The sequence below is a fragment of the Acipenser ruthenus genome, chromosome 24, assembly GCF_902713425.1.
Source record: "Acipenser ruthenus chromosome 24, fAciRut3.2 maternal haplotype, whole genome shotgun sequence".
Lineage (NCBI taxonomy): Eukaryota > Metazoa > Chordata > Actinopteri > Acipenseriformes > Acipenseridae > Acipenser > Acipenser ruthenus.
The window spans coordinates 15,676,910-15,704,586 of NC_081212.1; the positions used below are offsets into that span (position 1 = coordinate 15,676,910).

Consider the following 27,677-nt stretch of genomic DNA (forward strand, 5'->3'; position numbering starts at 1 on the left):
ACTAGCTTCAGGCATTTGAGGTAAGTAGCTGGACAGGACTACAATTAATTATTTTGATCCCGACTGTGATAAAATATTATTTTATTATTGTATTTATTGTTGGAAATGTTGAAGACCTCCAGTTTAACCGTCTCTGATGGACTATTTGTTCTCCAAAGCTGACGAATATACAATAAAATTGTTGTTTTTTAAAACAAAAATATATTAAAAGTTTGTTTTTCTATGTATTATTGTGTCCGTTTATAAGCGGGATAACACACTCCAGGGCTTGCGGGTTGTGTTCTATTAACATACGCCTGTGGTTAGTTTGAATGCACTCAGCTTTGGTTCGTGCATTCAACCCAAACACTGCCGGTAATGCAACACAACCCACACCCTGGCCTGTGCTATCCCTATAACAAGAATATGTGACTGCAGTTAAAATCCATGATCACATCAGATAGATAGATCTGCCTTATACAGGGTCCCGCGGCAATTGTATACCATCGTTTCCGAGGAATCTAACTGTGTTCTTTATCTCTATTGGATAATTAGAGGCACTTTTTATTTAGTCAAGGCCAATTAACTAAGATTGACACAGCTCTGAATCTACTTAGGAGGGAGCAAAGCCAAAGCCGCGGAAAGAACTTTGAAGATGCAATCGCTGTTTCCTGCTTAACGGTAAGAAAAAGTGATTTTTCCTTTGGCTAAAATAAATGAAGAAATAATAATGCTTAAGTAAATTGGCAAACATTAAACTCCTATTAAAACATTACGTGGTTATCCAAAGAGAGCTGTACGTGTTAAAACATAAGGCATATATTGGTAAATAACGTATTTGTGTGTCGTTTTAAACTGTTAAAGTTTATAGCAATGTATGGGCATATTTTCTTTGGAGTTGTGTACATGAATAGAAGTTCCAGAAATGGCGTGGGCCATTTTAATCCCTTCTAGAAAAACAAAACAAACAAAAAATGTACAACGTGTTAATACTAGTGTTGATGAGTACGGATAAGTCAACTGGCCATGCTGGTTTGAGGGATTGTAATGTTAAAGAAAACACTCACTTTATCATCTCTGTCCTGTAAATTTATTTTTCTGTATTTTGTAATCAATACATACATTATCAAATGTGTGAGCAAATAATAATAATTAAAACGGGCCATTGGAAAATTCGATCTTTTCAGCTCAAAGGGACACGAGACATTTATTCAAACGCCCATGCATGTGAAAATCATAACGTTATACAATGAGATCATCAAACTTTAAAACCTCATTCATACACTACTTCATTGTGTATTGAAGGTACCTATTTACCTGTTTGTGTAAGACACCGTCAATCACAAATGTTTGAAGTATTTGGAATGACCCACTTCATTGTTTAAACCCCTTTGCGTGAATCCACGTGGTTCCCACAGGGTGGGTGTTGTTAACCAGCCCACCTGCATTCAACAGTTTTGTTAGAAACAGAAGAATGATGACCTTCCAACATGTGGCAATACAAACAAATTGGTCCTTTTTCTATAGTTTTTCTCTACCCTGGTCAAACTTGAGTCCACAGTCCCAGGATTGAACCAATATTAATAAAAACATAAGACAAATACATCTGAAGGGTGGATTTGTAAAATAATTCAGTAGATTGTGATTTGAGCGTGTGTCTTAGAGCTTTCTATTCTGTATGAATTTGTTTCATTTCTTAAGAAGCACACTGTTGTATATCCCGGGTACTTAAATCTTCACCGTTAGAGCAGAAACGCAAAGGGAATTGGGAATTTTGAAATTATTTAAACAAAGGAGAGGTTTAGAACTACAAACAGAGCTGTGTAGGGATGGCAATAAGTCTCCCCTTTCATAACAGTTTGAACCATTCCTGGCTTTACTGGGAGTTTAATAACACACACTTGAGCTTGTTACCTATATACTTGTAGTAAAACCTGAAATGCATGGAAGTGCTATGCGATAGGAGTTGTATTGTAACACCTGTTACAGTACCTCTGCAGTGGTGTAAAAAAAAGTTGTAGAAATAAGGCTGGCGCAATAGACCTGTAACATAGTTCTGTTTTAAAATGACTAAAAAGCCCTTCTATTTGGCAGCAAGTAACCTTTTTGCTGAACTGCATATCAATCATACTGTTCTGTAGTGAATAGTGTTTTGATTAGAAGGGAATATTAACATTTACAAAATGACCAGCACAGTCTCTTTCTCTATTTCTAGAAACCCTTCTCTTTTGAAGCAGTTCTCAATCTGAAAATGTTGCAGATTTGCCTTCTGAAATTCCCTTTGCTTTTAGTTTTATTTCTGACAGGTAAGTTGATCTCTATCTCTGTCACTATCTCAGAACACTGTCTCTAGCCGGTAGCCCATTTTATACCAGTTCAGAAAACTTCCCAAATGTTTATTTGACAAATGCTCAACAGCTTGATTTGAGAAGTTCTTTAATTTGAGAGAAAACCAAGTGATTTTGTCAAATTTCCATTAGGAGTTATTCTACTGTATTAACCTATACCCAGTCTCCTCAATTTGGATGGAAAACTAAAAGAAATTGCTTGTTGTATTCAATTAGCCAAGTGTGTAAAAAAAAAAAAAGTGTATTTTGCCTTTTCAAACTTTCAAATAATTTTTTAAAATATATATTTAAGGTTTTCAAGAGAAAGCATGGTCTTTCGAAGGAGAACTTTCAACCATTTTGGGAAAACAAAGAAGTAAAGACCTCTCAAATGCTCAAATGGAGTCAGCCGTTGCTACACATCACTTACCACCTCTGACAAAAAAAACGCAACCGCTGTACCTCCACTTTACACATATTCAGCAAGCATCTTCAAAGATATCAGCTTCGGCTCAGAATAAACAAAGAACTGCAAAACTATCTGGGTTCCTACCCAACAGCAGGTTCAGACGGGAGCCAGACTTCATCCCACCAGCTGCAGATGGTCCTCCCTCTTTTAGAGACTTCACTACTGAAACACATTTGGCCATGCTGGCAGCACCGCAGCCCAGAGAGACTGGAGTGGTTGACAGTGTAGAAATGAGAGCCTCAGAACATATAAGCTTGTCAGGAGAACTCCCTCTCTCGAGTTGGTTGGCAGATTCATCCTATTTAAAGATGGCTAAAGTGGGTCACACAAATCAGCTTTGCACAGGGATCCATTGTCCACAAAAGGATAACAATGTGCCATCTCAGCTTGCAGAAATAAAGTCTGTAAGCAGTGCTTTTACAGAAGAAATTGCCCTAGCACCAGCTTTTCCTCCAGCCCTGGATCGAGGTCTTTCTGTAGACCAGGACACTTCAGTGTCAGATACACCTAATGCCAAAATGGAGGCTGGACCTTTAGGTTCACACAGTAAAGATCAAAAGATTCATAAAACCACAAAATATATGCACCATAAACTGTTTAAAAGAGAAAACATTGACTTTGGACCCAGACTTGAAAATGATGTGTTGATACCTATGTTCCCATTACCAGTGAATATTGAGAAAGTCACTGAAGGGTCCAGCACTGTGAGGCCAGGCAGCTGTCATAATCGGTCCCATAAGAAAGCCACAATCCAAGGGTTCCCTTCAGGGCAACCTGCCAGTTTGCTGGAAGCCTTGGGCAAGTCTGCTGGGGGTCTGTCTTTGAATCAAAATCTAGTGGTTGATCCCAAGGATGAAAAGTTTAAAGATCTACAATATAGAAGAGCAATTGCAGTTTTCACTTGTACCTCAAACCCTTCTTTAAGCCCAAATACTTCTCATAAAACACCCAGCACACAAAGAACATTAACCAACAGTACTAGTACTTCATCTAAATTGGGGTCACTGAATGTTGCTGGCCATATGGTAACAGTGAGCAGTCCCACTGAGTCTATAACAACTCCCACTTTACCTTCTAACTTTCAAGGATCAATAGCCACCTCTCGGCAGGCTGAAATACAATCAACTTCAGAGCAGCACAATGTCTGGGGTCAAATAACCACGTCCAACAGAAATGAAGAAACGGGTTCACCTGACACTAAAAGCACCATCTCAAGTGGAAGATCCACAGTGTCTGCAGTGCCTTCCAAGATTGCTCCTACAATATCAGCCTTTCATAATGGATCTTCTACAACATTCCAGGGACAAGGCAGAAACCCTTCTCCTTCAAGCCAAAGTACTTCTCGTAAGACGTCCAGCACCCAAAGAACATTAAATAATGCTACTAGTGCTTCATCTATATTGGGGTCACTGAATAATGCTGGCCATATGGTAACAGTGAGCAGTCCCGTCGAGTCTATTACAACTCCCTCTTTACCTTCTAACTTTCAAGGATCAATAACCACCTCTCGGCAGGCTGAAATACAATCAACTTCAGAGCAGCACAATGTCTGGGGTCAAATAACCACATCCAACAGAAATGAAGAAACGGGTTCACCTGACACTAAAAGCACCATCTCAAGTGGACGATCCACAGTGTCTGCAGTGCCTTCCAAGATTGCTCCTACAATATCAGCCATTCATAATGTGTCTTCTACAACATTCCAGGGACAAGGCAGAAACCCTTCTCCTTCAAGCCAAAGTACTTCTCGTAAGACGTCCAGCACCCAAAGAACATTAAATAATGCTACTAGTGCTTCATCTATATTGGGGTCACTGAATAATGCTGGCCATATGGTAACAGTGAGCAGTCCCGTCGAGTCTATTACAACTCCCTCTTTACCTTCTAACTTTCAAGGATCAATAACCACCTCTCGGCAGGCTGAAATACAATCAACTTCAGAGCAGCACAATGTCTGGGGTCAAATAACCACATCCAACAGAAATGAAGAAACGGGTTCACCTGACACTAAAAGCACCATCTCCAGTGGACGATCCACAGTGTCTGCAGTGCCTTCCAAGATTGCTCCTACAATATCAGCCATTCATAATGTGTCTTCTACAACATTTCAGGGACAAGGCAGCATTACTGTCCCTGAAAGTGAGCCTACTACAGACTCATCTACTGCTAAATCAACCTCTGTATTCAGATTGCCTCAAAGTTCAACCATTGCAGCATCAACTGAAGCTTATACACAGTTTCCCCTAGTAGATTCTCTTGTAAGCACAGCATCAGTGCATTCTGGAATATCGAAGAGTTCACCAACAGTGTCCACTTCTTCAACAAACACACTATTTCCTAGTTTCCAGGGACAGGGTACTACACAGGAACCTCAGAGTAGATCCTCCAGACTGTATTCAAGTGCTGCATTCATATTATCTACGGTGTTTCCTACAATGTCAAAGACTACTGGCCATTCTAAAGGACAAACCTTTCCCAGACATTCCACCAGTCCGGTAACACAGTGGCCTGCTGCTCATAGCTTCCGTGGGACGAGCAATCCATTGACTGTGGCCCTCCCAGCAACACCCACAACATGGAAGTCTGGTCTGTCAACCCAGCCATCAATGACCACTCACAAAGCCATGCCTAGTAGTCATTCTGGGATGACTTCCGTTCTAGCTAAAATTACTGGCTTTATAAGAAATACCTCGGTGCCAAATTCATCTTACTTCGTTTCCCATTCCACCACAAACAATATCCTTTCTCTAACCACTGGTCAAATATCAACAACTGAAAGAAGCACAGCAATGTCTAGCATACTGGATTCCGGAACAGCAACAGAGTCCACTGAACTTTGGACCAGTAATACTGCCACCTCTACGGCCCCTGAAACCTCCACTGAGCTCAGTTCTCTGGTCCCGACAGTTACATCACCAACAAGCATGTCAGACAGGTCTACTACTGCAGATTCTGTCATTCTAAGGACCTTACCGGTACAGTTCATGCTTGGTGTTGCTGGCACCGTAGAGACCCGGAATATGATGTCTGAAAACCAGACTCTGGAGAGACAAGTTAAAGCTACTGTAAGTATTTTTAATATTCACAATGATACAGCAATAATAAGATTGGTGTAAGGTTAATGGGTCTGTACCAAAGTATAATTAAGTAAACCAATATGCTAGCTATCATTTTAAGTTTTGTTAATTCTCTGTGGCACATCAAAGCTTTTTTAGAAGATTTTAAAATGGTTATCCTCTTGCAACCAGAAAGATACCTGTTTGTTGGATTCTATTCCTATTGGAAGTATTGGTGTTTGAGAAATCAACTTTTAAATTTAGGAAATAGTAACAACCAATGGAAAACAGTACATTATAACATACACAAGGTTGCAAGAGGCAAAAAATCATAAAATATAAAGCCTAATAGAAATCTAATTGGAAGGTTTAAGCTTTGAATGTGCTAAACCTTTCATTCGGATATCAGAAACGATCAATGTTGGTAAAATGCATTTCTGCTATGAGAACTGAAATGCAAAGTTATTTAAAATCAGTATATTTAGCAAAGTTTGTTAAGATTAGCAGCTTTTGTGTTTTAGACTCCTATGAAAGTACCTATTTATTGAACAAATAGTTTTTCAACGGGGGAGAGGAACAGTGCTTTATATAATAATGGAGCATAACAAATTGATGGGTACAAGGAGAATGTATTTGTGAAAATTGAGTTCCTTTGTGCAGTGTGCTTACGAAATCATGCTAGTTCAGTTGTTGGCATTAGACCTGTATTGGGTAGAGAAACACTGACTTGATTGACTAACTATAATGAACAATCTAGGCTGTTATCACAGTTATAGCAGAGAGGCAGTCTGTGCTGTCACAGGGAAAATACATAGTTTGTGATCGATTGGGAGGCTAAGCCATTAAAGTGGTAAGAAGCATGATCTATGGTAAGGAGTGGAGGATTCTTCTGAAATGCTGCATACTTGTAGGGATTGTTATGAATTCTGTTTTACCCATCTCGTTTGTGTGTGTTGGTGGGGAGGGCTTATATGAATATATCTGTGTGACAACTTGATGCACTTTGGTAAAAAGGTCAAATGGTTGGGTAACTTTTTTTTAATGCAAATAATATCTTTCAAACTATCAGTTAATTACCCTTCATATTGTTGTCTGTTGAATCAATTTTGGTGAGAGTAGGATGATCGGTAGTTTTAAGACCAGCTTTATTCTGAAAAGCGTGCACCAAGTCATTATACAATTGTATCTTTGTATTGTAAGTAAAGACTTACTGCCTTTTAATTTCTTGGGAGAATTAAATCTGTGTAATGGCACCAAAAATAACCAAGTTACTATTAGTTTTTTTTTATATTCATAGTTCAGTTCAAATTTACACTTGGCTTGCAATACCACACTAATGTAGATGGCATACCTGATACAACTAATTAGTGCCAATTGAACAATGTTAATTTTTAGGGTGTAGTAATGATTTAAAATATTGTAAACATCCAAAAGGCAGGAACGCTTAATGCAAAAGGCTAGATCTTTTGTTTCTTGCACAATTGAAGCCAACTATAGTATACTAAATGAGACTATGGCTATTTAAAGTAACAATCATTTTTGGTGTCGCTATATCTCCAGATGCTGCCATCAGTTTGAATTTGTTTCCCAAAATCTTTTTTGTTACTTGGTCATTTTGTAGCATTTTGATATGGCAGCTGTCCTGAAACACTATTTATGAATGTGTTAATTAAATGGAATAGAAGCTAGCAAGCATCTGAAACATTATCAGGACAGTGCTACAGGTTGTAGTCAGTGAAGTGGTCACACCGTCACTTTGTTTGTGAAAATTCATCATGCATGACTCTACGAGAACTGTTCTGGGTGATACAGTATTCACTTCCTTCAGTGTTTGGGTCGTTGTGCAAAAAACACAAATGAAGCAACAGCATCAAGCGCCAAATCAAGTACCCGGTCAACCATATCTTCTATGCCTTGCAAGATTGCTCCTACAACATCAATAATGTGAGCTTTTATCTTCTGCAACATTACAGGGGAAAGGTAGCACACTACTCTCTGAAAGCGAGCCTACTACAGAATCATCTACTGCTAAATCCACCTCGGTCTCTGGAGTGCTTCAAAGTTCAACAATACCAATATCCAGATCTTCAGTTTCTCCGAATACTACACCACTTCCCATAAGACATTATACTACAAAAACTTCAGGTACTCAAGAAATGAGTGGCCCTCCAACAAGTACCTCTGTGTTCCATTCATCAACCTCCATATTCAATTTCAACACAAGTGATGGTCTTTCAACACTACAAATTACAAGTGGAACTAAAACAGTGTTTTCAAGCACTGTACACACTTTATCTAAACTACTTCCAGAGCTATCAAAGACAACTGACCTTTCCCTAAAGCAACCCTTTGACACAGATCCTACCAGATCTCGAGGTATCAGTGAAATGGGCATTCCAGTAAAAACACAACCAGAGCTTAGAGCAAAATTAACAACATGGCATCCAAGACTGTCAACACATTCCTCATGGATCACTCTTCATTTGATGGCTGGCAGCCAGTCGGGAGATATTTCAATCACAGAAAAGCTTCCTGGTACCCCAAGTTCACATTCCAATTCCGCCACCAGTGATGGGCTTTCAACAAAGTCAAGTACATTGTCTGCACTGCAGGGACAACCCTCCAGGAAGACTGCGACTCAGCATGTCAATGGATTAAGCATTCCATTGGCAAGATCTGCTAGCCCTCGAACAAGGGGGGCAAGTCTGTCTCCTCTGTCCTCACTGACCACTCTCGATGTTGGCGCTAGTACCCAGTCAGCTTCTACTTCAGTTACAGCAAAGATGATTGGCTCTCCGAGTACTCCTATTCCATGTCCTTCTTGCTCCTCTTCTCATTCCGCTGCAAGGGATGAGGTGTCACCTAAGGAACTCCAAAGTAATGCAAATAAACTGTTCTCAAGCACTGTATCCACTTTATCAGCAAAGCTTCCTAAAGTGTTGTATACAGGGTCAAAAATGACTGGCCCTTCTCCAGGACAAGCCTTTCTCACGGATTCCACTAGTGAAATGACTTCTCAGGCTTCTGTTGAGGGAGTTGATGAAATGAGACATGAAAGTCTTCTATCGATGTTCAGGAAATTGAAGCCTATCCTGCTGACCCGGTCATCGCTGACGAATGTTGATGTTTTAGGTACAAGCCAGCCAGTCAAAGTACGGATTACAAGTAGGACTCGACAAACAATTTCATCTTCCTTCACATCCTATTCTGCCGTAAGTAATAGTATTTTAAGCCAGGGCACTAAGAGTAGAACTTCTAAACTATTTTCAATACTGGGATTCACAATATCTGCATTGCAAAGACAGACCTTTCCCACAGATCCCAACGGTAAGATGACAACTGACACTCCCACTTCGGGAGTTGGTGAGACAAGCAATCCATTGACCAGATCTGCAGGTCGTCTTGGAACATTCATAAGCATGTCAACGCAGTCATCCAAGATTGTCGATTTGATGGCTCGTAGCCAGCTGGGGTCTACTTCAGTTCTAGCCAAGATGATGGAAAAAGGGTATGTTCTAAAGAGTTCAAGTTCATCTCATTCCACGTCCCATTTCAGCAGCTCTCCCACAGAACCCACCGAGACTACGCATTGGACGGGAACAAGCTATCCACTGAAAAGCCATGGAGGTCTTCCAGCAACATGGAGGCAAAGACTGTCAACTCAGCCTTCACAGACACCTCTTGATCTGACTGCTCGTAGCCAGTCAGGGCATACTACAGTCATGACAACCATAAAGGGCTCCCCAACAAGTACCCCCGTGCCAAGTCCATCTTGCTCCATAACACAGGAACCCAGGAGTACAACGGCTACACTGTTCTCAAGCACTGCCTATACATTATCTGCACTGTCTCCTGGCGTGTTGCCTACAGCATTAAAGACTACTGACTATTCTCAAGTCGGTGAAGCAAGCAATCCACTTGCAAGATCTGCAGGCCTGGAGCAAAGAGTGTCAAACCAGTTCTCGCTGATAGATGTGACTGCTAGCAGCCATTTGGGGGCTACGTCAGTCACAGCAAATGCTACTGGCTCTCCAAGTTCCCCAGTCCAAAGTTCATTTTATTCCCTGCCCCAATCCAGCACAAGTAATGGTCCTTCAACACCGCAACCTAGTACACAATTTCTGATTGCTAAAACAATCCCTGCGTTACTGTTGCCTACATTGCTTCCTGGGAAGTTCCATTCAGTGTCACAAACTACTGACCATTTGAAAGGACTAACCCTTCCCACTGATCCCACCAGTAAGGTACCATCTCTTCCTAACGGGCAAGCAAAGCTGACTTCAGCCATAGGCTCTCTAACAAGTACATTGGTGCCCACATCCTCTTACTTGACATCTCCTCCCACTACAGGAGATGGTCTTTCAATAGGGGAACCAAGGAGTAAAACGTCCAGCCCTGGGTTCATGTTGTCTGCTCTGACTGTTAAGCATTCTCCAGGACAAATCTTTCCCACAGATGCCTCCAGTGTGGTGACTGCTTCTCAGAGTGTCGGTGGAACAAGCAATCCACCGACAAGATCTGCAGGTCTTCCAGCAACATTCACCACTTGGAAGGCAGGGCAACCGCCAAGTAGTAGTCTGTCTCTGCTCATGTCAGTCAAAGCAAAGGCTACTGGAACTCGAACTACCTCTGTGCAAAGTTCAACTCACTTGGTATACAATATAGCCACAGCTCCAGTGAAGGCCTTGCCGCTGCAGTTCAGGTTAAGTGTGGTTGATGCCAGAGGTACTCGGAAGAAGGCTTATAAGAAAAAGAATCTTGAGAGACAAATCAAAGCAACTGTAAGTAAAATGAGAACCGGTTATGGCAATGGGGTGTGTTTTTTTTTTTTTTTTTTTTTTTTTTTTTTTTTTCTCCCCCCAAACTAGTGATGAGGCAGGAATTTATAAACCCTGGAATATGTATATCACTTCTGTTATGACAGTGTCATGCTGCGCTCTTTGTATTATATAGTGTATGTTGCCAGACAGCTATTTACATTTTGTGTTTGGTGCAAGGAACACCGTCTAGTATAGTACTCAGGAATGTCCATACCAAGTTTCATCAAAATTGGATGAGTGGTTGTGAAGGTTTTCTAAACCATATAGGGTTGAAGCATGCCAATACAACTGTGTGGTCATAGGCCTGTACTGTATCTCTGCAGTGCATTGCCATGACAACAAACCAGGATCAGCTTTAGAAATGTTATCAGTTACAAAAGACAATAGGTGTACATTTCTGTACTTTTTTGCCATTTTACGAAATATACTCTAATTTCACACTCTAATTGTTGTGATTTATTGCTATGTAATGTACATTTTTGCAGTGAACAAGGCATTTACCTTTGTCTCCCTCTAGTGGTGTGTAATGGAGTTGTTCATTCTGTTTTCTTTCTTTTTCCCTTAGATGGACTGGGCTTTCACACGTCAGTATGATGGTACATTTCTGGAAACGAGGATTCACACATTTTTGTGAGTTGTCTTTTTAAATTAGCTTGTGCTCGATCACTGGCTTACTGTAGATTTAGATTACTATGTTTTATTGTATTGCCTGACTGTCCTGATTGTCTGTCTGGTCAGCAAAACATACTATTTTAACTTATACCACCTCTTTACTGGTTATGAGTAATGCAAAGCAAGAAAGCCTGGAAACCAGTTAAGTTAGTACATTTTAATTAATTATGGAAACACAATGTTCATATTTTGTTTTTCAAACAATCGTAAAATCTTGAAACATATATTTAAAAAGAATTTGATTAGACACATGTTTTGGATAATGCCTTGTATGAAGTATTTCTGCAGCAATACTAATCCTGCTCCTCTCCCTGTTAGTCTGGATGAGGCAGATCTCCATTCCTCAAGCTGTGCAAGTCACTTCTCAATTTCTCCACCAGAAGGAGCCACTGAGTGATTGTGGCTGCACATTTTCTATTCCTGAAGCTGAGCTTCATTACACAACACCGCAGCTATTTAACAGTATATGAAGTTTGTTGTCTGTGTTGCTCACTTCTTTTTTTTTTTTTATAACCTGGGTCAGTGGGCCATGGTGTATTAACAGTTACCTGAAGCCATCTCTGCCAGTCCATGTCATTATGAGGTATTCATCGGCATAGAACTGGTGTAAACCCCTCAGTACTATTAGGTACAACAGACTCTGATTTGTTTTCATTTCTGTGTATTGTACTTGTCAGGGGAGTGTGGCCCTATTGGTTATAGCTTGGTTAGTCAACGTGGGGTTCAGGGGTGTCGCAACAGTTTAGGGGGTGGGCAGTTTCTCAGAGGGGTAATATAGTTCTGTTTGGGAGGCAGACACTGAGAAGCTGTTTGACCTATCAAGGCTTCCCCTTTGTCAAAACACCCTTTGCTCTGGGCTGAATGAAATTGTTTTAAATATTTAGCGCTAGTGATGAAATGAATGGAGCTTTCTCGTTCAAATATTCTTTCATTTGGAATTAGCGAGAATTTTTATAATAAACAGAAATCCCTCTGGAATGAAATAAACTTGGTACCCCATTAAATCACCTATGAAAGAAAGCGGGGAAATGCTGTTCTGGATACTAGACCATGTTTTTAAGACCGCATTAATGCATTGCATGATATCTGCTTGATAGTAATTGTATATGTATGCAATAAGGCCTGACAGGGTGTCTGGGTACGGATGCCTCGGGGCGTTGTGCCACTCGAGACTTGGAGTGCCATAACCCCCCCCCCCCCAAAAAAAGTCTGTATATTGGATTTAAACGGACACCCTGAAGGGCCTTATTGAATTTATAATCCAGATCAAACAGAAGTTTTATTAAATATCCTTGCATCAATAAAGTAGTCCCATTTATAACTTTGAACTACACAAAGTTAAGCTGAGAATTTAATTGAAACATGCAAAAGTAAGAATCTTTATTTGATAGTGTTGAATTGTACATTGCTGTTAAAGATCCACCAGGGGGCGAAGTTGAGACGGCACAGAGTTAGAGTTTTAAAGACGTTATTTGAAGTGACAGTCAGGGTGAGTGTGTATTGACAGATTCCCCAGTTTTGTTTTGTTTTAATTTAGACAGTGGTTTATTCCAACTCAGACTAATGTAGCTTGGAATGTTATATTCGTCTCCCATGGGCATTTCTTACATTTCCATAGAAATCCCTTAGTATTTTATAAAGATTCTTAAGATGTATATCTCCCACAGTTGAGAATTTGTTTTTTGTTTCAGCCAGTCCTGAAAGACAGCTTTTTTTTAGTGTGTGTGTGTTTTTTTGTTTTGCTATCTTGCAGTTCATTTAATTGTTCTTCATCCAGATCGGCATGTCTACTTAATACTTTTGAGATTTTTTGCTGGTAATTGGTCACTCAGTTTTATAGTTACTGTACATCTGTAACTGTAAACAAGCTGGCTACTGGTACTTCAAAATTCTGTGAGGCCGTGCAGTGATTTTCAAATATGTGACAAGGCTCCAACTGTCCGCATCCATCCAATATATGGACAGCTGGAACCCTGTTCGACCAATCACATTGGTTGTTTCACATTCCATTGCCAGACCTGGATCATAAATTCTGTTGTACTGTATTAACGAATGCGAACATGGTCATTTGTGGCAAATATATTTCAAGCAGAGTTTGTTCCCATATTAGAATATTTGTCCCAGCACTAGTTTTAGCTGTTCTAATAGTCTTATTTCATGTTCCACTGTACAATTTATTTTTTCTTGCATTCCATTATTGGTAATGGTGCTCCTGACATGGGGAGGGGTCATGGCAGGTGTCAAGCCACTTCAAAGGGGGTCCCAGCTACTGTAAATTTGTATGAAGGCCCAGTGACTCTGGTGAGGTTTCTCATTGTGGCTTTTTTTTACCTTGTGATTTCCTTGTGCCCTTCGCATGGCTTTACACCTGGGAGCAAAAGTATTCTCCGCTCCTATACTCTAAATGTCCTTGAGTCACAAGAGTGACTGCAGAAAGCAGAGATTACCCGATCACATCTTCCCACACAAGCCTTGGGACTTCTGTAGATAAGACATAATCCCACTCATTGTGTTAAGTTTTTGTGCATCACTCCCTTCCCATTAGAATTTAACACCTAGTCAAGCCCTCAAGCAGTCACACCCCCTCCAAACTCAATGTGTGTGTTTTGTTTTCCCCATTGATTGGCATGTCCTTATTCTACGTTTCTACGTTTTAAAGATCTTGAGCATTGAAAGTGTGTTGTGATAAGTTAAACAAAAGTGAAAGGATTGAAGTGAAGGGTGACACACATTATGAACTTGCCTTCTTTTTGTGTTCTAGAAACTAGAACGCTTAGTTTAATGCAGAATTTCTTATTTGAAATGTTATTTTCTGTTTATACTGGAAAATGTCCTTATCTTCACAAGAAGTGATCTGAGCTGGATAATGGCAGCGCATTACAGTGCTCCCTTGTTATAAGGCAGTCCTTTATACTGTGGAGTCGGGTAGTATGGCTCCCATTTGCCCCATGGTGCACTTAAACTAGCACTGGTGCTCCCTTTTATAAGACATGTCTCTTACGTGAGGCTCACACAGTGTGTTGGAGAGTGCTGTAGTAAAGCCCACACCTCTGTCTTTGCTGGCCTCCTGTTCTCTGATCGCTACCCAGCAATGACAGTATTTTAAATGGGGAGCCCTGTAGTAAAGCCCACTCCTGTCTTTGCTGGCCTCATGTTCTCCCTGTTTGCTCCACAGCAATGACAGTCTGGCCACAGTGCATGGGGAGGTGGTGTTCCGACAGGAATGCCAGCCCCCCACGAGCTCCGACATCGTCCGAACCATCGTCACGTATGCCGAGCGCTTGCCTCCTGGGGGCGCTCCATGGAAGATTGATATCTGGTCTGTGGAGTCGAATGGTAAGTGACGTCTGAGCTCATTCTAACAGTGTGTTCACTCATGCCTCCAGGAGTTTTCATTTTCCAAACACTAAACCATGGTACTGTACCGTTTGTAGGAACTGTATTGTCCCTGTGGATTACCTTTTGAATTAAAGAATCTTGTGCCTGTAATCACCTAAACTGCTTTGTTTTGAGGCAAGTTGATCATGACCTGTGGCTGGGGATTCATATGTAGATATAGTGAAGTTAGGCGACTGTCCATACTTCCAAAAACTGCTTGTCAAAGTGTGATGAAACTTGCTATGGGCCACCTTTTTAACAAGTCATTGAGCATATCCTAGTCTGACTTTATGGAGGCATCTTTCATGTGCATACAGTGGATGTAGGTCAAGGTGTATTTACAGCTGGAGGGGGGATGATCGGCACTGACATGATTGGTATTTTAAGGATCCATTGTGGGCAACTTGTAGTCCAAATGTAGGGTAGCTAACCTTCTATTTGATTGATTGTTTTCTAAATCTTTGCTTGTTTTATAATGGAAACAGAAGAATCAACGTCCAATCTTGCGAATCCATAACATATTTGAGAAATTCTATTTTGGGGTAAAATTTAACAGATGTCATATGCCATTTATTCATCAGCCCCAGTAAACCTAACTCTCTCTGGAATTCCACGTACTGTTGACATGAATGTTTTACCGTATTCCCTAACTTTATTTAAACAGGGTTCAGCCTGACAAACCTGCTTCCCGAGAAGCTGTCAGTCAGGTTTATTACCCTGCAAATGGGCCTTGCATCACCAGGACTCCCTCAGAGTAGATTTGACATCCTCCAAGGGCTGAGCAATAAGGTATGCACAAAATTGGCTTGTATCTTTTGCTCAATATTTGTGTTGATATTCTCTGAATTTCAAATCGATGCTCTTTCATCGGCAGCACCGAGCTGACAGGTAAATGATGGCATGGGTGTACACTGGGGTACATGCTGTTTTGTTGCAGTGCTTACTCCTTTCGTTTTAGTATTGTTCAGTGTTCGAGTGTATGGCTTCAGATGTATTCAAATTCAAAATGTTTTTAAGAAGTTGTCCTTGTAGTGATTTGCAATGCATCTGCCCTGCTTTCTGTCTCCAGCATTCTACCATTACTATTATTTATTTCTTAGCAGAAGCCCTTATGCAGGGCGACTTAAAATTGTTACAAGATATCACATTATTTTTTACATACAATTACATTATTTTTTTTACACTATTTTTACATAGAATTACCCATTTTATACAGTTGGGTTTTTACTGGAGCAATCTAGGTAACATTGTTTGGCTGCATACTGCTTTAGAACATAAGAAATTGTAAAATGAGAAAAGGCCAGTTGGCCCACCTATGCTCACTCGCTTTGATGCAGGTGTGGTCCGTTAGCACCTGGGAGAGAAAAACAAACAAAAAAAACCCTAACCAGGTTAGTAGGGGAAATGAATTCTCTGGTGTAGGGCTTGTAACTAGGTAGTCCCCAGTTCAAATCCCAGGTCACTCACTGTGACCCTGAGCAAGTCACTTAACCTCCTTGTGTTACGTCTTTCGGGTGAGATGACGTAAGTGACTCTGCAACTGATGCATAGTATACACACCTTAGTCTTTAAGTGGCCATGGATAAAGGGGTCTGCTAAATAAATTACTACTAATTAATAATAATAATTATTATTATTTATTGTCACCTTTTGGCTCTCCTTTCTAGGCGAGGCAGATTCAGCTCTTTGTCTATCTTATGGCATGCTCGTGTTGCTGTCCTCTGTACTCTCTCCAATGCCTTAATGTCTTATGATATGGGTACCAGAACTGTATTCTAGGTGTGGTCGTACCAGTGCATTGTATACTTTTAATATAGCTTTTCCTAGATTTGAATTAATCTGTCTTGGCTATATAACCTAACATTCTATGTGCCTTTTTTTTATAGCTTTTCCGCACTAGTCTAGTTGGCTTAAGAGATTCACCCACTATTACCCCCAAATCCTTTGTATATAGCTTCCTCTATTTCACTACTATTCAAGTTGTACTTGCCTCTAATGTTTTAGCAGCCCATGTGCAAGACTACATTTATTCACATTTAAATTATGTATCAGCCCAAGCTTGAATCTTTTTATAACATTTATAATATATATTTAATAATGTGGGATAGGGACTTGAAAAATATTAATACCGATTTATTAAATTAATGACATGTGTTGTGTTTGGTATCCAGGTTGAAGAAGCAATTCAATTTCAATACCCTGTGCAGAAGTTTATAATTGATAATGTAAGGTAAGTTGTTTTGCCCCCACAGTACATAGTCCTAGCAAAAGGATCATGTGAAGGCAACAGTGTTACATTGTAAGTTCCCTATTTCTAGAGAAAATACAGTGAAATAAAGTAGAGCAGATGACCGGTTTGTAAAATAGCACCGGTCAGTGGGAGCCTTCCATGTCAAGAGACAGAATACTGGTGTGTGTGTATATAGTAACAGACACAAGAATCCTGGTGTGTGTGTGTGTGTGTGTGTGTGTGTGTGTGTGTGTATATAGTAAGACACAGAATACTGGTGTGTGTGTGTGTATATAGTAACAGATACACAATACTTGTGTGTGTATAGTAAGGTGCAGAATACTGATGTGTGTGTAGTAACCGACACACAATACTGAGGTCTGGCCAAGGTTATAACCGGGTCTGGTTCCTGGTCTGCCTGTCCTTGCTGGAAGCCTTGCTAACCCTTTCCATCCCTGTTGGACAGGAATGTGCGTGGAGACCTGGAGGTTGAGGGGGCAGTGTTCCTCAACACCAGAACACACGTCAACTCTCAGGACATCCTGCGCCTGCTCTACAGACTAGCCAACCAGTCTGTGGATCTGACCAGCCTCAATGTCAATGGTATGGTCTGGGGAAACAAGTCCCCCTGCTTTTGTGCAGAGTACACGTTTAGGGAAGTTATGCCAAGCCTATATTTTACTCTAGGTAAAACCCACCTAGAATACTAGAATGTGTTGAATTTGTCACTTCACTACATTGTTGCACTTGAGAAAGGTACAGAGAAGGTCAACTAGGCTAATCGCAGGACTCTGACCTAAACTATGATAATGTTTAAAAAAAAAAAAAAAAAAAAAAAAAATTAATAATAATTAAATCTGTTCTGCCTAGAAAAGAGGGGGCTCAATTGTTTTATAATGGAATAGATAGTTAACCCAAGTCACTACGTCAAGTTTAGCAGAGTTGAACCAGTGGTTTATTATCTGAAAATCTGAATATACTGAAGGATTGGTATTGCTGGGAGCAAAGAGACTTGGGATTTCAACTTTGATATAATCTCTCTTCTGCATTTCTCTTTTTTTTTTCTGCCTAAGAAATGAAAAGGAATTTGATAAATACATGCACCCAATAAAGTGTGGAGTTGTGATTTAAATGAAGGAGTGTGTTGTGTGTTTTTTTTTTTCTGAACTTTTATTTTGAAAAATGCAGTTCTAGTAGTAGGATTTGCATTATTGCAACGAGGCACTTTTGCCTCTGGGTCTGTGTTTTACACAAAGGAATAGAAAGCTCTTCAATCTGACCGTCAACCAATGGAAATGATAACGCAGTGTCATGGTGTCTATCCATCTTGCTGTTATTGAAACACACACACACACTGCCCATGCACTTCTGTATGTTTCTACACATGTATGTCTTGGTTTATATAACTGTGTGTGCACATCTGTTTGTAGATCAGTCTATCTTTCTGTTTTTATATGTGAGTTTCGCTTTCTACACGTTCACTCCATGGATAACAGAACAGTGCAGTAATATAAAGCATTTTGGTCTGTGCCAGTACAGGCTCAGCCTGCACAAGGCATGTATTTGAGAGACGGAGTGTCTTCCACAGAAGGCCCTAATCCCTGTCTCGTGGTTGCTTCTCTCCCAGGTATTGGAGCCGATGTCCAGATTGTCCCTCTGAATTTCCGGATCCTAAACAGGAAGTACGAAACGGGCCTGCTGGATCGCACTTCAAAATATTTTAATGCTCTAGGAAATGAAGCTGGCAGCAGTGTGAGTATTTGCTAATTATACATTTTTATGTTAAAACAGGCTGTGCAAAGGATTTTCCAAATATCCAACAAAGCAAACCATTAACGTGAGCAAATGGAACAATATTCCCTGTTCTGTAGTTTAGCCTTTTAGCTTAAAGCAGACTTTTTTTTTGTATTTATTTATTTTTTTTATTATAAACAAGCTTTAGTTTTGAACTAGTATTATCTGTAGGGTCGAGCTTCTTTCCTTCATGGTGTCTTACCTGGATGTTGCACAGTGATCCAAATAGGAGTTGATCTGTATCTTCCAGCTTCAGGACAAAATCCAGAATGAAAGCATCCATTTAAGAGCTAACCCAATTTGTGTAAACGTGTATAGGGCACTACACTTGTTGGGCCTTTCGCCACAAAGTAACTTTACCAAAGGAAATTATATTCATTCATTCATTCATTCATTCATTCATTCATTCATTCAATTGCTGTACATGAAGACCGACCTGAAATGCTACATTTTCACAGGGACACAACAGATGCTTCTTTAGCTTGGTCAGGAATGTTTTTTTTCCACAGATTTGTAGTATAAGTTGGGCAATGCCTTTTAGTCTCCATGTAATTACAGTAGCTTCCAATAAGAATACTAGATATGTTAAGACATTCTACTGTTCTATTACTAACTCTGCTTGCAGTAAGAATCTTTCAATATTAGAATATGGTATTTTGACTTGGTAGCAGTGTTTTTCTGCCACTTGGTGTCTGACTGGCTACTGCAGTACTTCTGGAATGCTGCACTGCATACAATGTGTTCCTCATAAAATCTGTTTTTGTCTGTGCAGGTGTATGCTGTACTCAAGCTACAGTACAAAACATTAATGCAAGTGGTGATTCGAAAGTTTACGTGAGTTTCTTTTTTAACTTGTGTATATTAAGGGATATGTTGTAGATCTAGATGTAATTATTATTTATCGTTGTGTTCTAGGTTTTCATGATGAATTTCGGTTAGTCCTGCTTGGATCATTATATACCATGCTTACTAACTATACAAGCAAAAGATCCCCCCCCAACCACTGGTGCAGCTGTAATCTTGCTTCGACTTCTTTCAGAAATTCAGCATTTAGAAGTGGTTAAATGAATGGGAGTAGTTAGGCTTGGTAAATGATGTAAGCAGAAACAGATTAACACATTAGAACAATATGAAAATAATCCCTTAAGTGAAGGCTTGCCCAACTTTATTTAGTTTAATAAACTATAATTAGTATAATAGCTTGCTGTGCTGTACATCCTGGAACGATGTTTAACAGGTTCCATTGCATGTAAAACAGGGTTGCAACAAATACCTGGACTGGAAGGCCAAGATGTTTCCAAACAAAACCCTGTTCTGTACAATAAAATGTGTGATTGAAAAGCAATTTACTAAAACCATAAATATATCATTACACATTTTTATTGTATGTACAAGAGCATGAATAAGTCCAAGTCTTAAATGAAAGGTCTTTTATATAATGATGCATTCATTGCTCTGTAGTCCTCATGTAAATCCTGTCTGCTTGTTATGTGGAAACCTTACCTGAATGCATAACATTTCAAGTCGTGTTCGTTCAGATATTGAATGAAAGAGCCTGCTGTGGTCTGGTCAGATACAGTGGTGCCCCCTGCCTCCAGTGTTGATGGCTGAAGAAACTGCATTGTCTTGGTGTGTGTTTCAGGAAGGGCTCTGTCATTTTGATGTCTGACCTGGTGTTTGCTCCACCTGCTCCAACTCCTAAGGCAGTCCTGGATTCTCTGCTGGACTCCATCGATTCCAATGAGAGCCTGGGCGGGAGCGCCCTCCATGTGGATCGCTACTCTGTCATAGCCGGGGGTGAGCGCTGAAGATCTCCACTATGGCTGTCCGAGCTCTTTACAGTCCGCATGTATTTCCAAATCTCAAAAATAGCAGCCTTTAAAAAAACATGTATACCTTTTTAAAGGAAGCAGTTTAAGTCTCCTTACCAATGGCCTTCACCACAAGTGATCTGAAGACATGCCAGATGGGTTTATTGAACACAACACAAACATAAAACAATGTGTAACTAAAAAAAATATATATATCCTAAATATTTTATATTTGGGTACTACTAATGGTAATAAATCAATATCAATATTTTATTCAGCATGTTCAAAGCTGGTAGTCCTAGGAAGGAGGGGGTTGGGGGGTAAAGAATGATTTGAACAATTAGTGAGTCATATTAGCACAGCTTTAAAAATCTTTATCATGGGCTCCCTTAGCTTTGTGCTGAATACATTTCTAAACTTAGTTTACACTACTCTTCCTGGTACCATATTTCTTCCTATGTTAGTCCCTTGCATGGTCTGCCAGATGCCCATTGGGATAGTGGCCAGGCCATGGACAGTGTAACGTTCAGTTGGAAAACGGATTATAGACTGCAGAAGGAACCAGCCATAAGCAGCCCCAGTTTGATATTGGAATGAATTGAACCACGTAGTTAGAGTGGTTTCATGGGGCAGATGGAAATGTTGGTGAAACGCTTCATGGTGACTGGAAATAGGCAAAGGCTCATCAAGTTCACCCTGAGGATTTCCATAGTTTTGTTTATTTTAAACATTGACTGCCTTCCAGGTGTGACGGTGGAAAGACCCTTCAAGGATCAGAATGTGCCAGGGTACGGAGTTGCCATCATTGTTATGTGTGGACTTGTATTGATTGGAGCCCCATTTCTAATACTGGCGGTATGTATGATTGTTTTCATTTGAGGGCCAACTGGAGGAGGCTGTTGACGCCATAATGGATTGTACCAAAGAGGTAGCGATGTGGGGGGGGGGGGGGGGGGGTAAATTGCTCCTTTTATATTCTGATTGGTTCAAATTAGATAAGATGTTTTGTAGGGGGCTGTGGATTTTCTTTAAAGGATCCATTGTTCTATTTTGCATTTATCTATAAACCTACGACACAAACCTCTGACATCAGAGCCCACATGAATCAAAGTGTTATTTATTTTTAGCTTGGTGTTGTACTTTATCTAAAATGGTGTAAAATGAGATTATATCTGGCCCCTCTCTGTTCTCTTATCTTGCTCTGAAATCTTGCTCTGGGTGTGTCTTTTCGCATCAGTTTCATCATTGTTGCATATTACTCTTGCAAAAACTTTTTTGGCTGTTTCCTTAATTGGTGACGTGACACCTATGTAAGGGATTAGCAGAAACGTTGGTCTACTTTATTTTCGCCATAGTTCTATATTAAGAAGTGCAAGAAAACCGCACCTTGTAATGGCTGCTGATTCTGGTAAAATGGTAGGGTGTGTTTGTTCCTTCTAGTAAGTGTACAAGGAAGAGCAAGAGAAATTAATTTCAATGCGCCACAGTGTTTCCAAATAGTGGCAACACATACTGCACAACTCCATAACTGATATCCACACAAGGCTGTCAAATAACTCTGGCTTTCATGCAAGAGCCATTCACTTCCTCCTTCTATTTTTATTTATTTATTTTGTATGATTAGCAAGAACACAATTTTAGGAAATGGCAATGAGTTTAAAGAAATTAATATGTGTTCATGATTTTTAATCCAAAGTGTCTGCCATCTCCTTGAATAATTAAACATTCCAGAACAACTTGCTATGGGTCAGTTTATACAGTATGTATAACCTTTTGTTTACAGTAAATGGTGTTGTGTAGTCAACAGAAATGTGCCAGCAGGAGATGCATGAAGTATTACAAAAGATATACATATCTTGTCACAGATCATCTGGAAATCTCAATCATCTCTAGCAAACAGGGGGCAAACATCTCTGCTTTGGAAGCCGGGATGGTGTGCTGCTGTTTTAAAAGGCTGCTGCTTCTGTCTGTTTTGTGCTCATTGTGCTGCTTCCTGCTGTAGGTCCTACGTTTCGGATTGTGCAGAGCCTCGAAAGGAGAGGCTGCTGGGAACATTGAGAGGAACGTTGATCAGGTACAACAGCACTCTGTCCCCAACTTCTACTTGTGTGGTGAATCAATCGTTCACTTATATCCCCCATGACAGTGGTTCCCAACCTTTTTCAATGCAGAGACACCTTGGTGTTTGAGATTTTTCCCATGGAGCGCTTGCCATGCATTTTCACAACAGCATTTTAAAGTATTTATATAAAGTACCCAACTTAATGAGATTCCGGGGCTTGAATCTTCACAACCAGGTCAGCAAGAAGTCATTTTTTCACATTGCAAGTCGCTGATGACAAGGTTTCTTTTTTTTTTTTTTTGCTTACATTTTATTACTTTTACGTTCTGAATGCTGTCTAGATAAATGGCATCTCAATTTTGCAGGTTTAAGAGTTTTTTTTTTTGTTTGACAAACCTGACAAAATGCATTGGGGCTTCGGGTTGTCCTTGGATCATGTAAATGTGCTGGTTCCTGCAACCATTACCTCGTGTAGTAAATTAATCTATCCATTTCTAACACAACTTATTGCACTCACAGTCGCCAACCTCGCTCGATGTACATTTATAATAAACACTGGGAGACGAGGTGGGTGGTAAGCAATTAAAAAAAATGATATAATTGGAGAGTGTAGAGGATGTTACTTACCACTTCTGGTGGGCTGTGATGTGTAAATTAAACAGGATTGGTGGCACACAGTCAAAAGGATTTATAGCATGTTGGTTAAATATGACGGCGCCAAGAACAGACTACACATTATTTCCAGAAGTGGTGTCAATACTAATTCCTTTTGGCATATAGTCTTGAGATTTTAAACCTGGCTGAATAAACCCATATAATAACATAGAGCTGAAATCGATCATTCACACTACAATACAGTTCTCAAGTCAAGCTACAAATGGGTCTATTCCTATATCTCTGGCAACACTGTATATTGTTGAAAATGAAAAGTACTAGAACAGTTTTTTTGGTTGGTTTGTTTGTGGGTTTTTGTTTTTTTTTTTTAAATTTAGTCATTCCAACAGAGTTAGGAATATTCACACCACTTTTAGTGGTGTGAAAAGACTGGGACAGCCAGATTACTTTTTGTTTGTCGTGTGCCCCCCCCCCCCCCCCCCCACATGAACAGTGAAGAATGAGCACAGATTAGAAAGATGTGCAAATAAGTCCAGTAATTGATAAGACAAATGTCTTCATAATGTGTAATTATTTAGTTAGTATTTGTTTCACATTAAAAAGCTGTTTCAGTTAATGGCGATGCTTGGTATTGCATCAAAGTGACCTGTAATATATAAATTTATAAACACACCATAATAAAAGAAAACAGATGAAGGGGAAACGTGCAGACTACATACATATCTTATTATATCACACTGTTACAGCTGTTTGTTGTGTTGCTTAGTAATAGCAGTAGCACAACGTGTGATTATGTAGAAATGTATGTGGGTTTTTTTTGTTATGTATGAACTGCATAACTTGAATTTTTGGGAGTTGTTTGCAAACCACCTGGAGTTTACTCACAAACCACTGGTTGGGACCTACTGCCCTATGATATGTATTGTGGTACAGTATCTGTATTGATATGTCAATGATAAAGTTGTCGGAGAACGTGAGTTTACATTCGGTGGGAAGAGAATAAACACTAGTCGACTTACTCTAGACTTACGTTGTGAGTAATTACAGTATCCACCACTTAAACCGTCCAGGGTTATTGAGGACTGCCGTTTTATATCTGGCAAATAGCGTTTGCCATTTCCATTGATTTCAAGAACAAAGGCATAGTTTGTACCGTGTTAAGCACAGCGTATATTTCGGGCAAACTCAGCTGTTTGGATCTTGTTACATACCATTCACATAGATTTAAATAACAGATGCACTGCATATACGGTAGTCATTTTGAATGTCTGTTTATTGTGTGGGATTTTAGACCGTCCATCACTTACTGCGGGTGAATCATGTTAACAAACACACCCGTTCTAAGCGGTGGCGACTATCAGTCTTTCCGCGGTGTGTGTAGGAATTTTTAAAACTTAAGTTTCACTTAAGCTGTTTCTTCAGTTCCCTCAAACCTGTTTGTCGGGTTTTTGCAGTAATGTGAAATCAAGCCCCCCTTTTTGAACTTGGGAGATCAAATTAGAATGCGGTATTTTAGTTGCAGTCCTTCCTTGATTTAGTCTCCTACACTGTATCACTAAACATTCTGTTTTGCCTCCTCACATTTGGTCACTGACAGCATTGTGTTTTCACCATGTTCTCTCTTGTTGTGGACCTGTTTTTAGTTTGGTAACATCCATTTGGTACCGGTATCTGAAATTAGGCTGGGGGTTGTTAGACCCCTGGGAACTGAAGGTTTAAGAGTTCTGAGAAACCAGGACAACCTCATATTTGTTCAGTCTTTGGTTGTAATAGTAAACACATTTGCCAGATGATTCAGTGTCTACTTATTATATTAACTTACCGGTAGTTTACACTAGTAATGAATAAATAGATCTGTAGTGATTTTAATTTCTGAAATTCAGTGGTAGTAATGTAAATGTGTCTTACATTACTATATTATATTGGTGAGGTCACTAAAATAAGTAAAAAAAACAATTTAGTTTGATTTTAAAGACAGTTGTCAACCCAATCGGTGAATTGGTCTTCAGTTCCAGAAGCAGCTCTATTGATTGATATTGTGTGAAAATGTATCGCACCTTACAGTAATCTTATGTTTGCAAATGCAGTATCCACCCAAAACCAATCCTCACAGGGGTGTGTGCCAAGTATTGTAAAGGGACTGTACAGTGAACATGTACTTAATCTACCTGTATTGTATTAGCTGTAACTGGAAATAAGGCTATAAATGTCTTGTCTATAGTGATGTAAACATGTACTACTAATTATAAGAAATAAAATACTGTCAGCTGCCCCTGAGTGAATAAAGAATACATTGATAACAATGATGTTGCATTTCTTGAATACAGTAGGTTGGTGTGATTCAGGATCTGTGCTTTTGTTTTATGTATGTATGTATGTATGTATGTATATGTGTGTGTGTGTGTATATATATGTGCCTTGGAAAAGTATTCAGACCCCTGACCAATTCTCTCATATTACTGGATTACAAATGGTACATTGAAATTTCGTTCTGTTTTGATATTTTATTTTAAAACACTAAAACTCAAAATCAATTACTGTAAGGTGACATTGGTTTTATGTTGGGAAATATTTAAGAAAAATAAACTGAAATATCTTGCTTGCATAAGTATTCAACCCCCACACATTAATATTTGGTTGAGCCACCTTTGGTGCCACAGATTCTCAATGGGATTGAGATCAGGACTTTGACTGGGCCACTGTAGGACATTCACCTTTTTGTTCTTGAGCCACTCCAATGTTGTTTTGGCCTTGTGCTTGGGATCATTGTCCTGCTGAAAGGTGACTTTCCTCCCAAGCTTCAGTTTTTTAGCAGACTGAAGCAGGTTCTCTTGCAGTATTTCCCTGTATTTTTTGCTCATTCCTTTCTTCCTTCAATTTTAACAAGATGCCCAGTCCCTGTTGATGAGAAGCATCCCCACAGCATGATGCTGCCACCACCATACTTCACTGTAGGGATGGTGTGTCTTGAGGCATGGGCAGTGTTAGGTTGCCAAGGAATGTTTTGTGATGTTTGAACAATTGACTGCAAAAGGCTGCTTTATGCACCTGTAATACTTCAGTCTGTGTGGGTGTGGGGGGGGTGTGTGTTTTTTTTTTTTTGTATTCAATTGCTTTAATGTAGGGTCATGTGCCGTTCATATTCATCACTGCAACTGAATCCTGTTTAATCTGTCTTTTAATTTAATTTGTATTTTTTTCTTTCTCCTGAGGTATAGGTCAGGATGAATAACCTCAACCCCAGCTCTTCTCGCACGTCCTCCTCCTTTGCCCTTTGAGGAATGCAGTGCAGGTTCCAGTAAGGGATTAAGCTCCAATATCTGTGACATTTGCATCACATATTCCACTTACCCAGGAATACGCTTTCTTTTACTGCAAGATACATTTTGAATGTTTTGTATGTTAACGATGCTGCAGTAACTAACAGAATCCCATTGTCTTGGTTTTAAAGGTGTCTTTATCAAGCCTTTAAAAATGCTTTCTTACATTTAACATAATTCTCCAAGCCCTTGTTGTTTTACAGTCCTGGTGCACAGATGTGCTAGCTTTTTTTACTCCAGTAAACACCTCAACACTCAGTTCATGGTGGAAGTGCTTTGATCTCTCTCTGCGTGCTGTGTTGCTTGTAAATATACCCCACATTTTGTGCAACATAGAACACTAGGGTAAGGCCCAGGTGGGATCCAGTGTCCCCAAACACAGCAGGTATTGACTATCATGGTTAGTGAAAATAAAGTCTGAAAAAAAGAAGGGCTTGTGAGAATGAGAGGTCCAAATGATTACTACCTCATTACGGCAGTAATGTGGTTTGAGCAAGAAGTTTACAGCGCTGAGCTCAAGCAGTGATGCAGAGTGCCTGAGCCTCACTCCCACCTTGGTATACAGAAAATCACTAGAAAACAGTGCATTCAAGTATGTCAGTCATGATTTAAACAACAATAATAATGTTCTGAAGCCAATGTTCAGCTTGAGTGTGAATTAACTTATATTGAGACCTGCTGCTATTGTTCCCAAGTCTGTTCCATTTTAATGTATGCCTGTGTGGATGGGGGTGTCATGCTCAGAGTCATGGTGCTGACATGCCATTATATATATATATATATATATATATATATATATATGAATGTGTGTCAGTATGAAGGAACCTCTTGTAGGCAGTGTCTTGGAACAGATTGATTTATTACTTATTATTTATTAGAAGATATGGCAGTAGTCAATATTCCTGCCATATCTTCTATATAGTGATCTATCTACAAGTGAATTGGTAAATTACCAGTTGTGATAAAATGATGGAGCGCTGTGTAGTATAGCTTACCTGATATTTCAAATTGTTATCTGTTTATATATTTCTGTATCTAAATATCTATTTTTAAATAATGTATGGTTGTATTGTATGTGACCTATACATATTCAGTGTTATTTAAAGAGCGTAAAGATCAGTAATAAAATCTTATTTGCACTGTG

At 39.6% G+C, this 27,677-nt stretch overlaps 1 protein-coding gene across 5 annotated transcripts; it reads left to right on the plus strand.

The window, feature by feature from the left end:
• Positions 1-464: 464 nt before the first annotated feature.
• Positions 465-27,677, plus strand: LOC117429167 (mucin-2-like). Of its 5 annotated transcripts, none has more exons than XM_058998441.1 (15): positions 465-660; positions 2,195-2,285; positions 2,620-5,840; positions 7,805-10,612; positions 11,217-11,281; positions 14,499-14,659; positions 15,366-15,490; positions 16,873-16,931; positions 17,398-17,534; positions 18,559-18,683; positions 19,498-19,559; positions 20,368-20,522; positions 21,282-21,391; positions 22,539-22,610; positions 26,426-26,515. In XM_058998441.1, exons 2-15 carry the CDS (start codon positions 2,231-2,233, stop codon positions 26,429-26,431), a joined length of 7,161 nt encoding a protein of 2,386 aa, XP_058854424.1. In that variant the 5' UTR covers positions 465-660; positions 2,195-2,230; the 3' UTR covers positions 26,432-26,515. The 5 variants fall into 5 exon arrangements, with proteins under 5 accessions (XP_058854424.1, XP_058854425.1, XP_058854423.1 ...); XM_058998440.1 differs by having other exon boundaries at positions 466-660; positions 26,432-27,677; XM_058998442.1 differs by lacking the exon at positions 22,539-22,610 and having other exon boundaries at positions 26,432-27,677.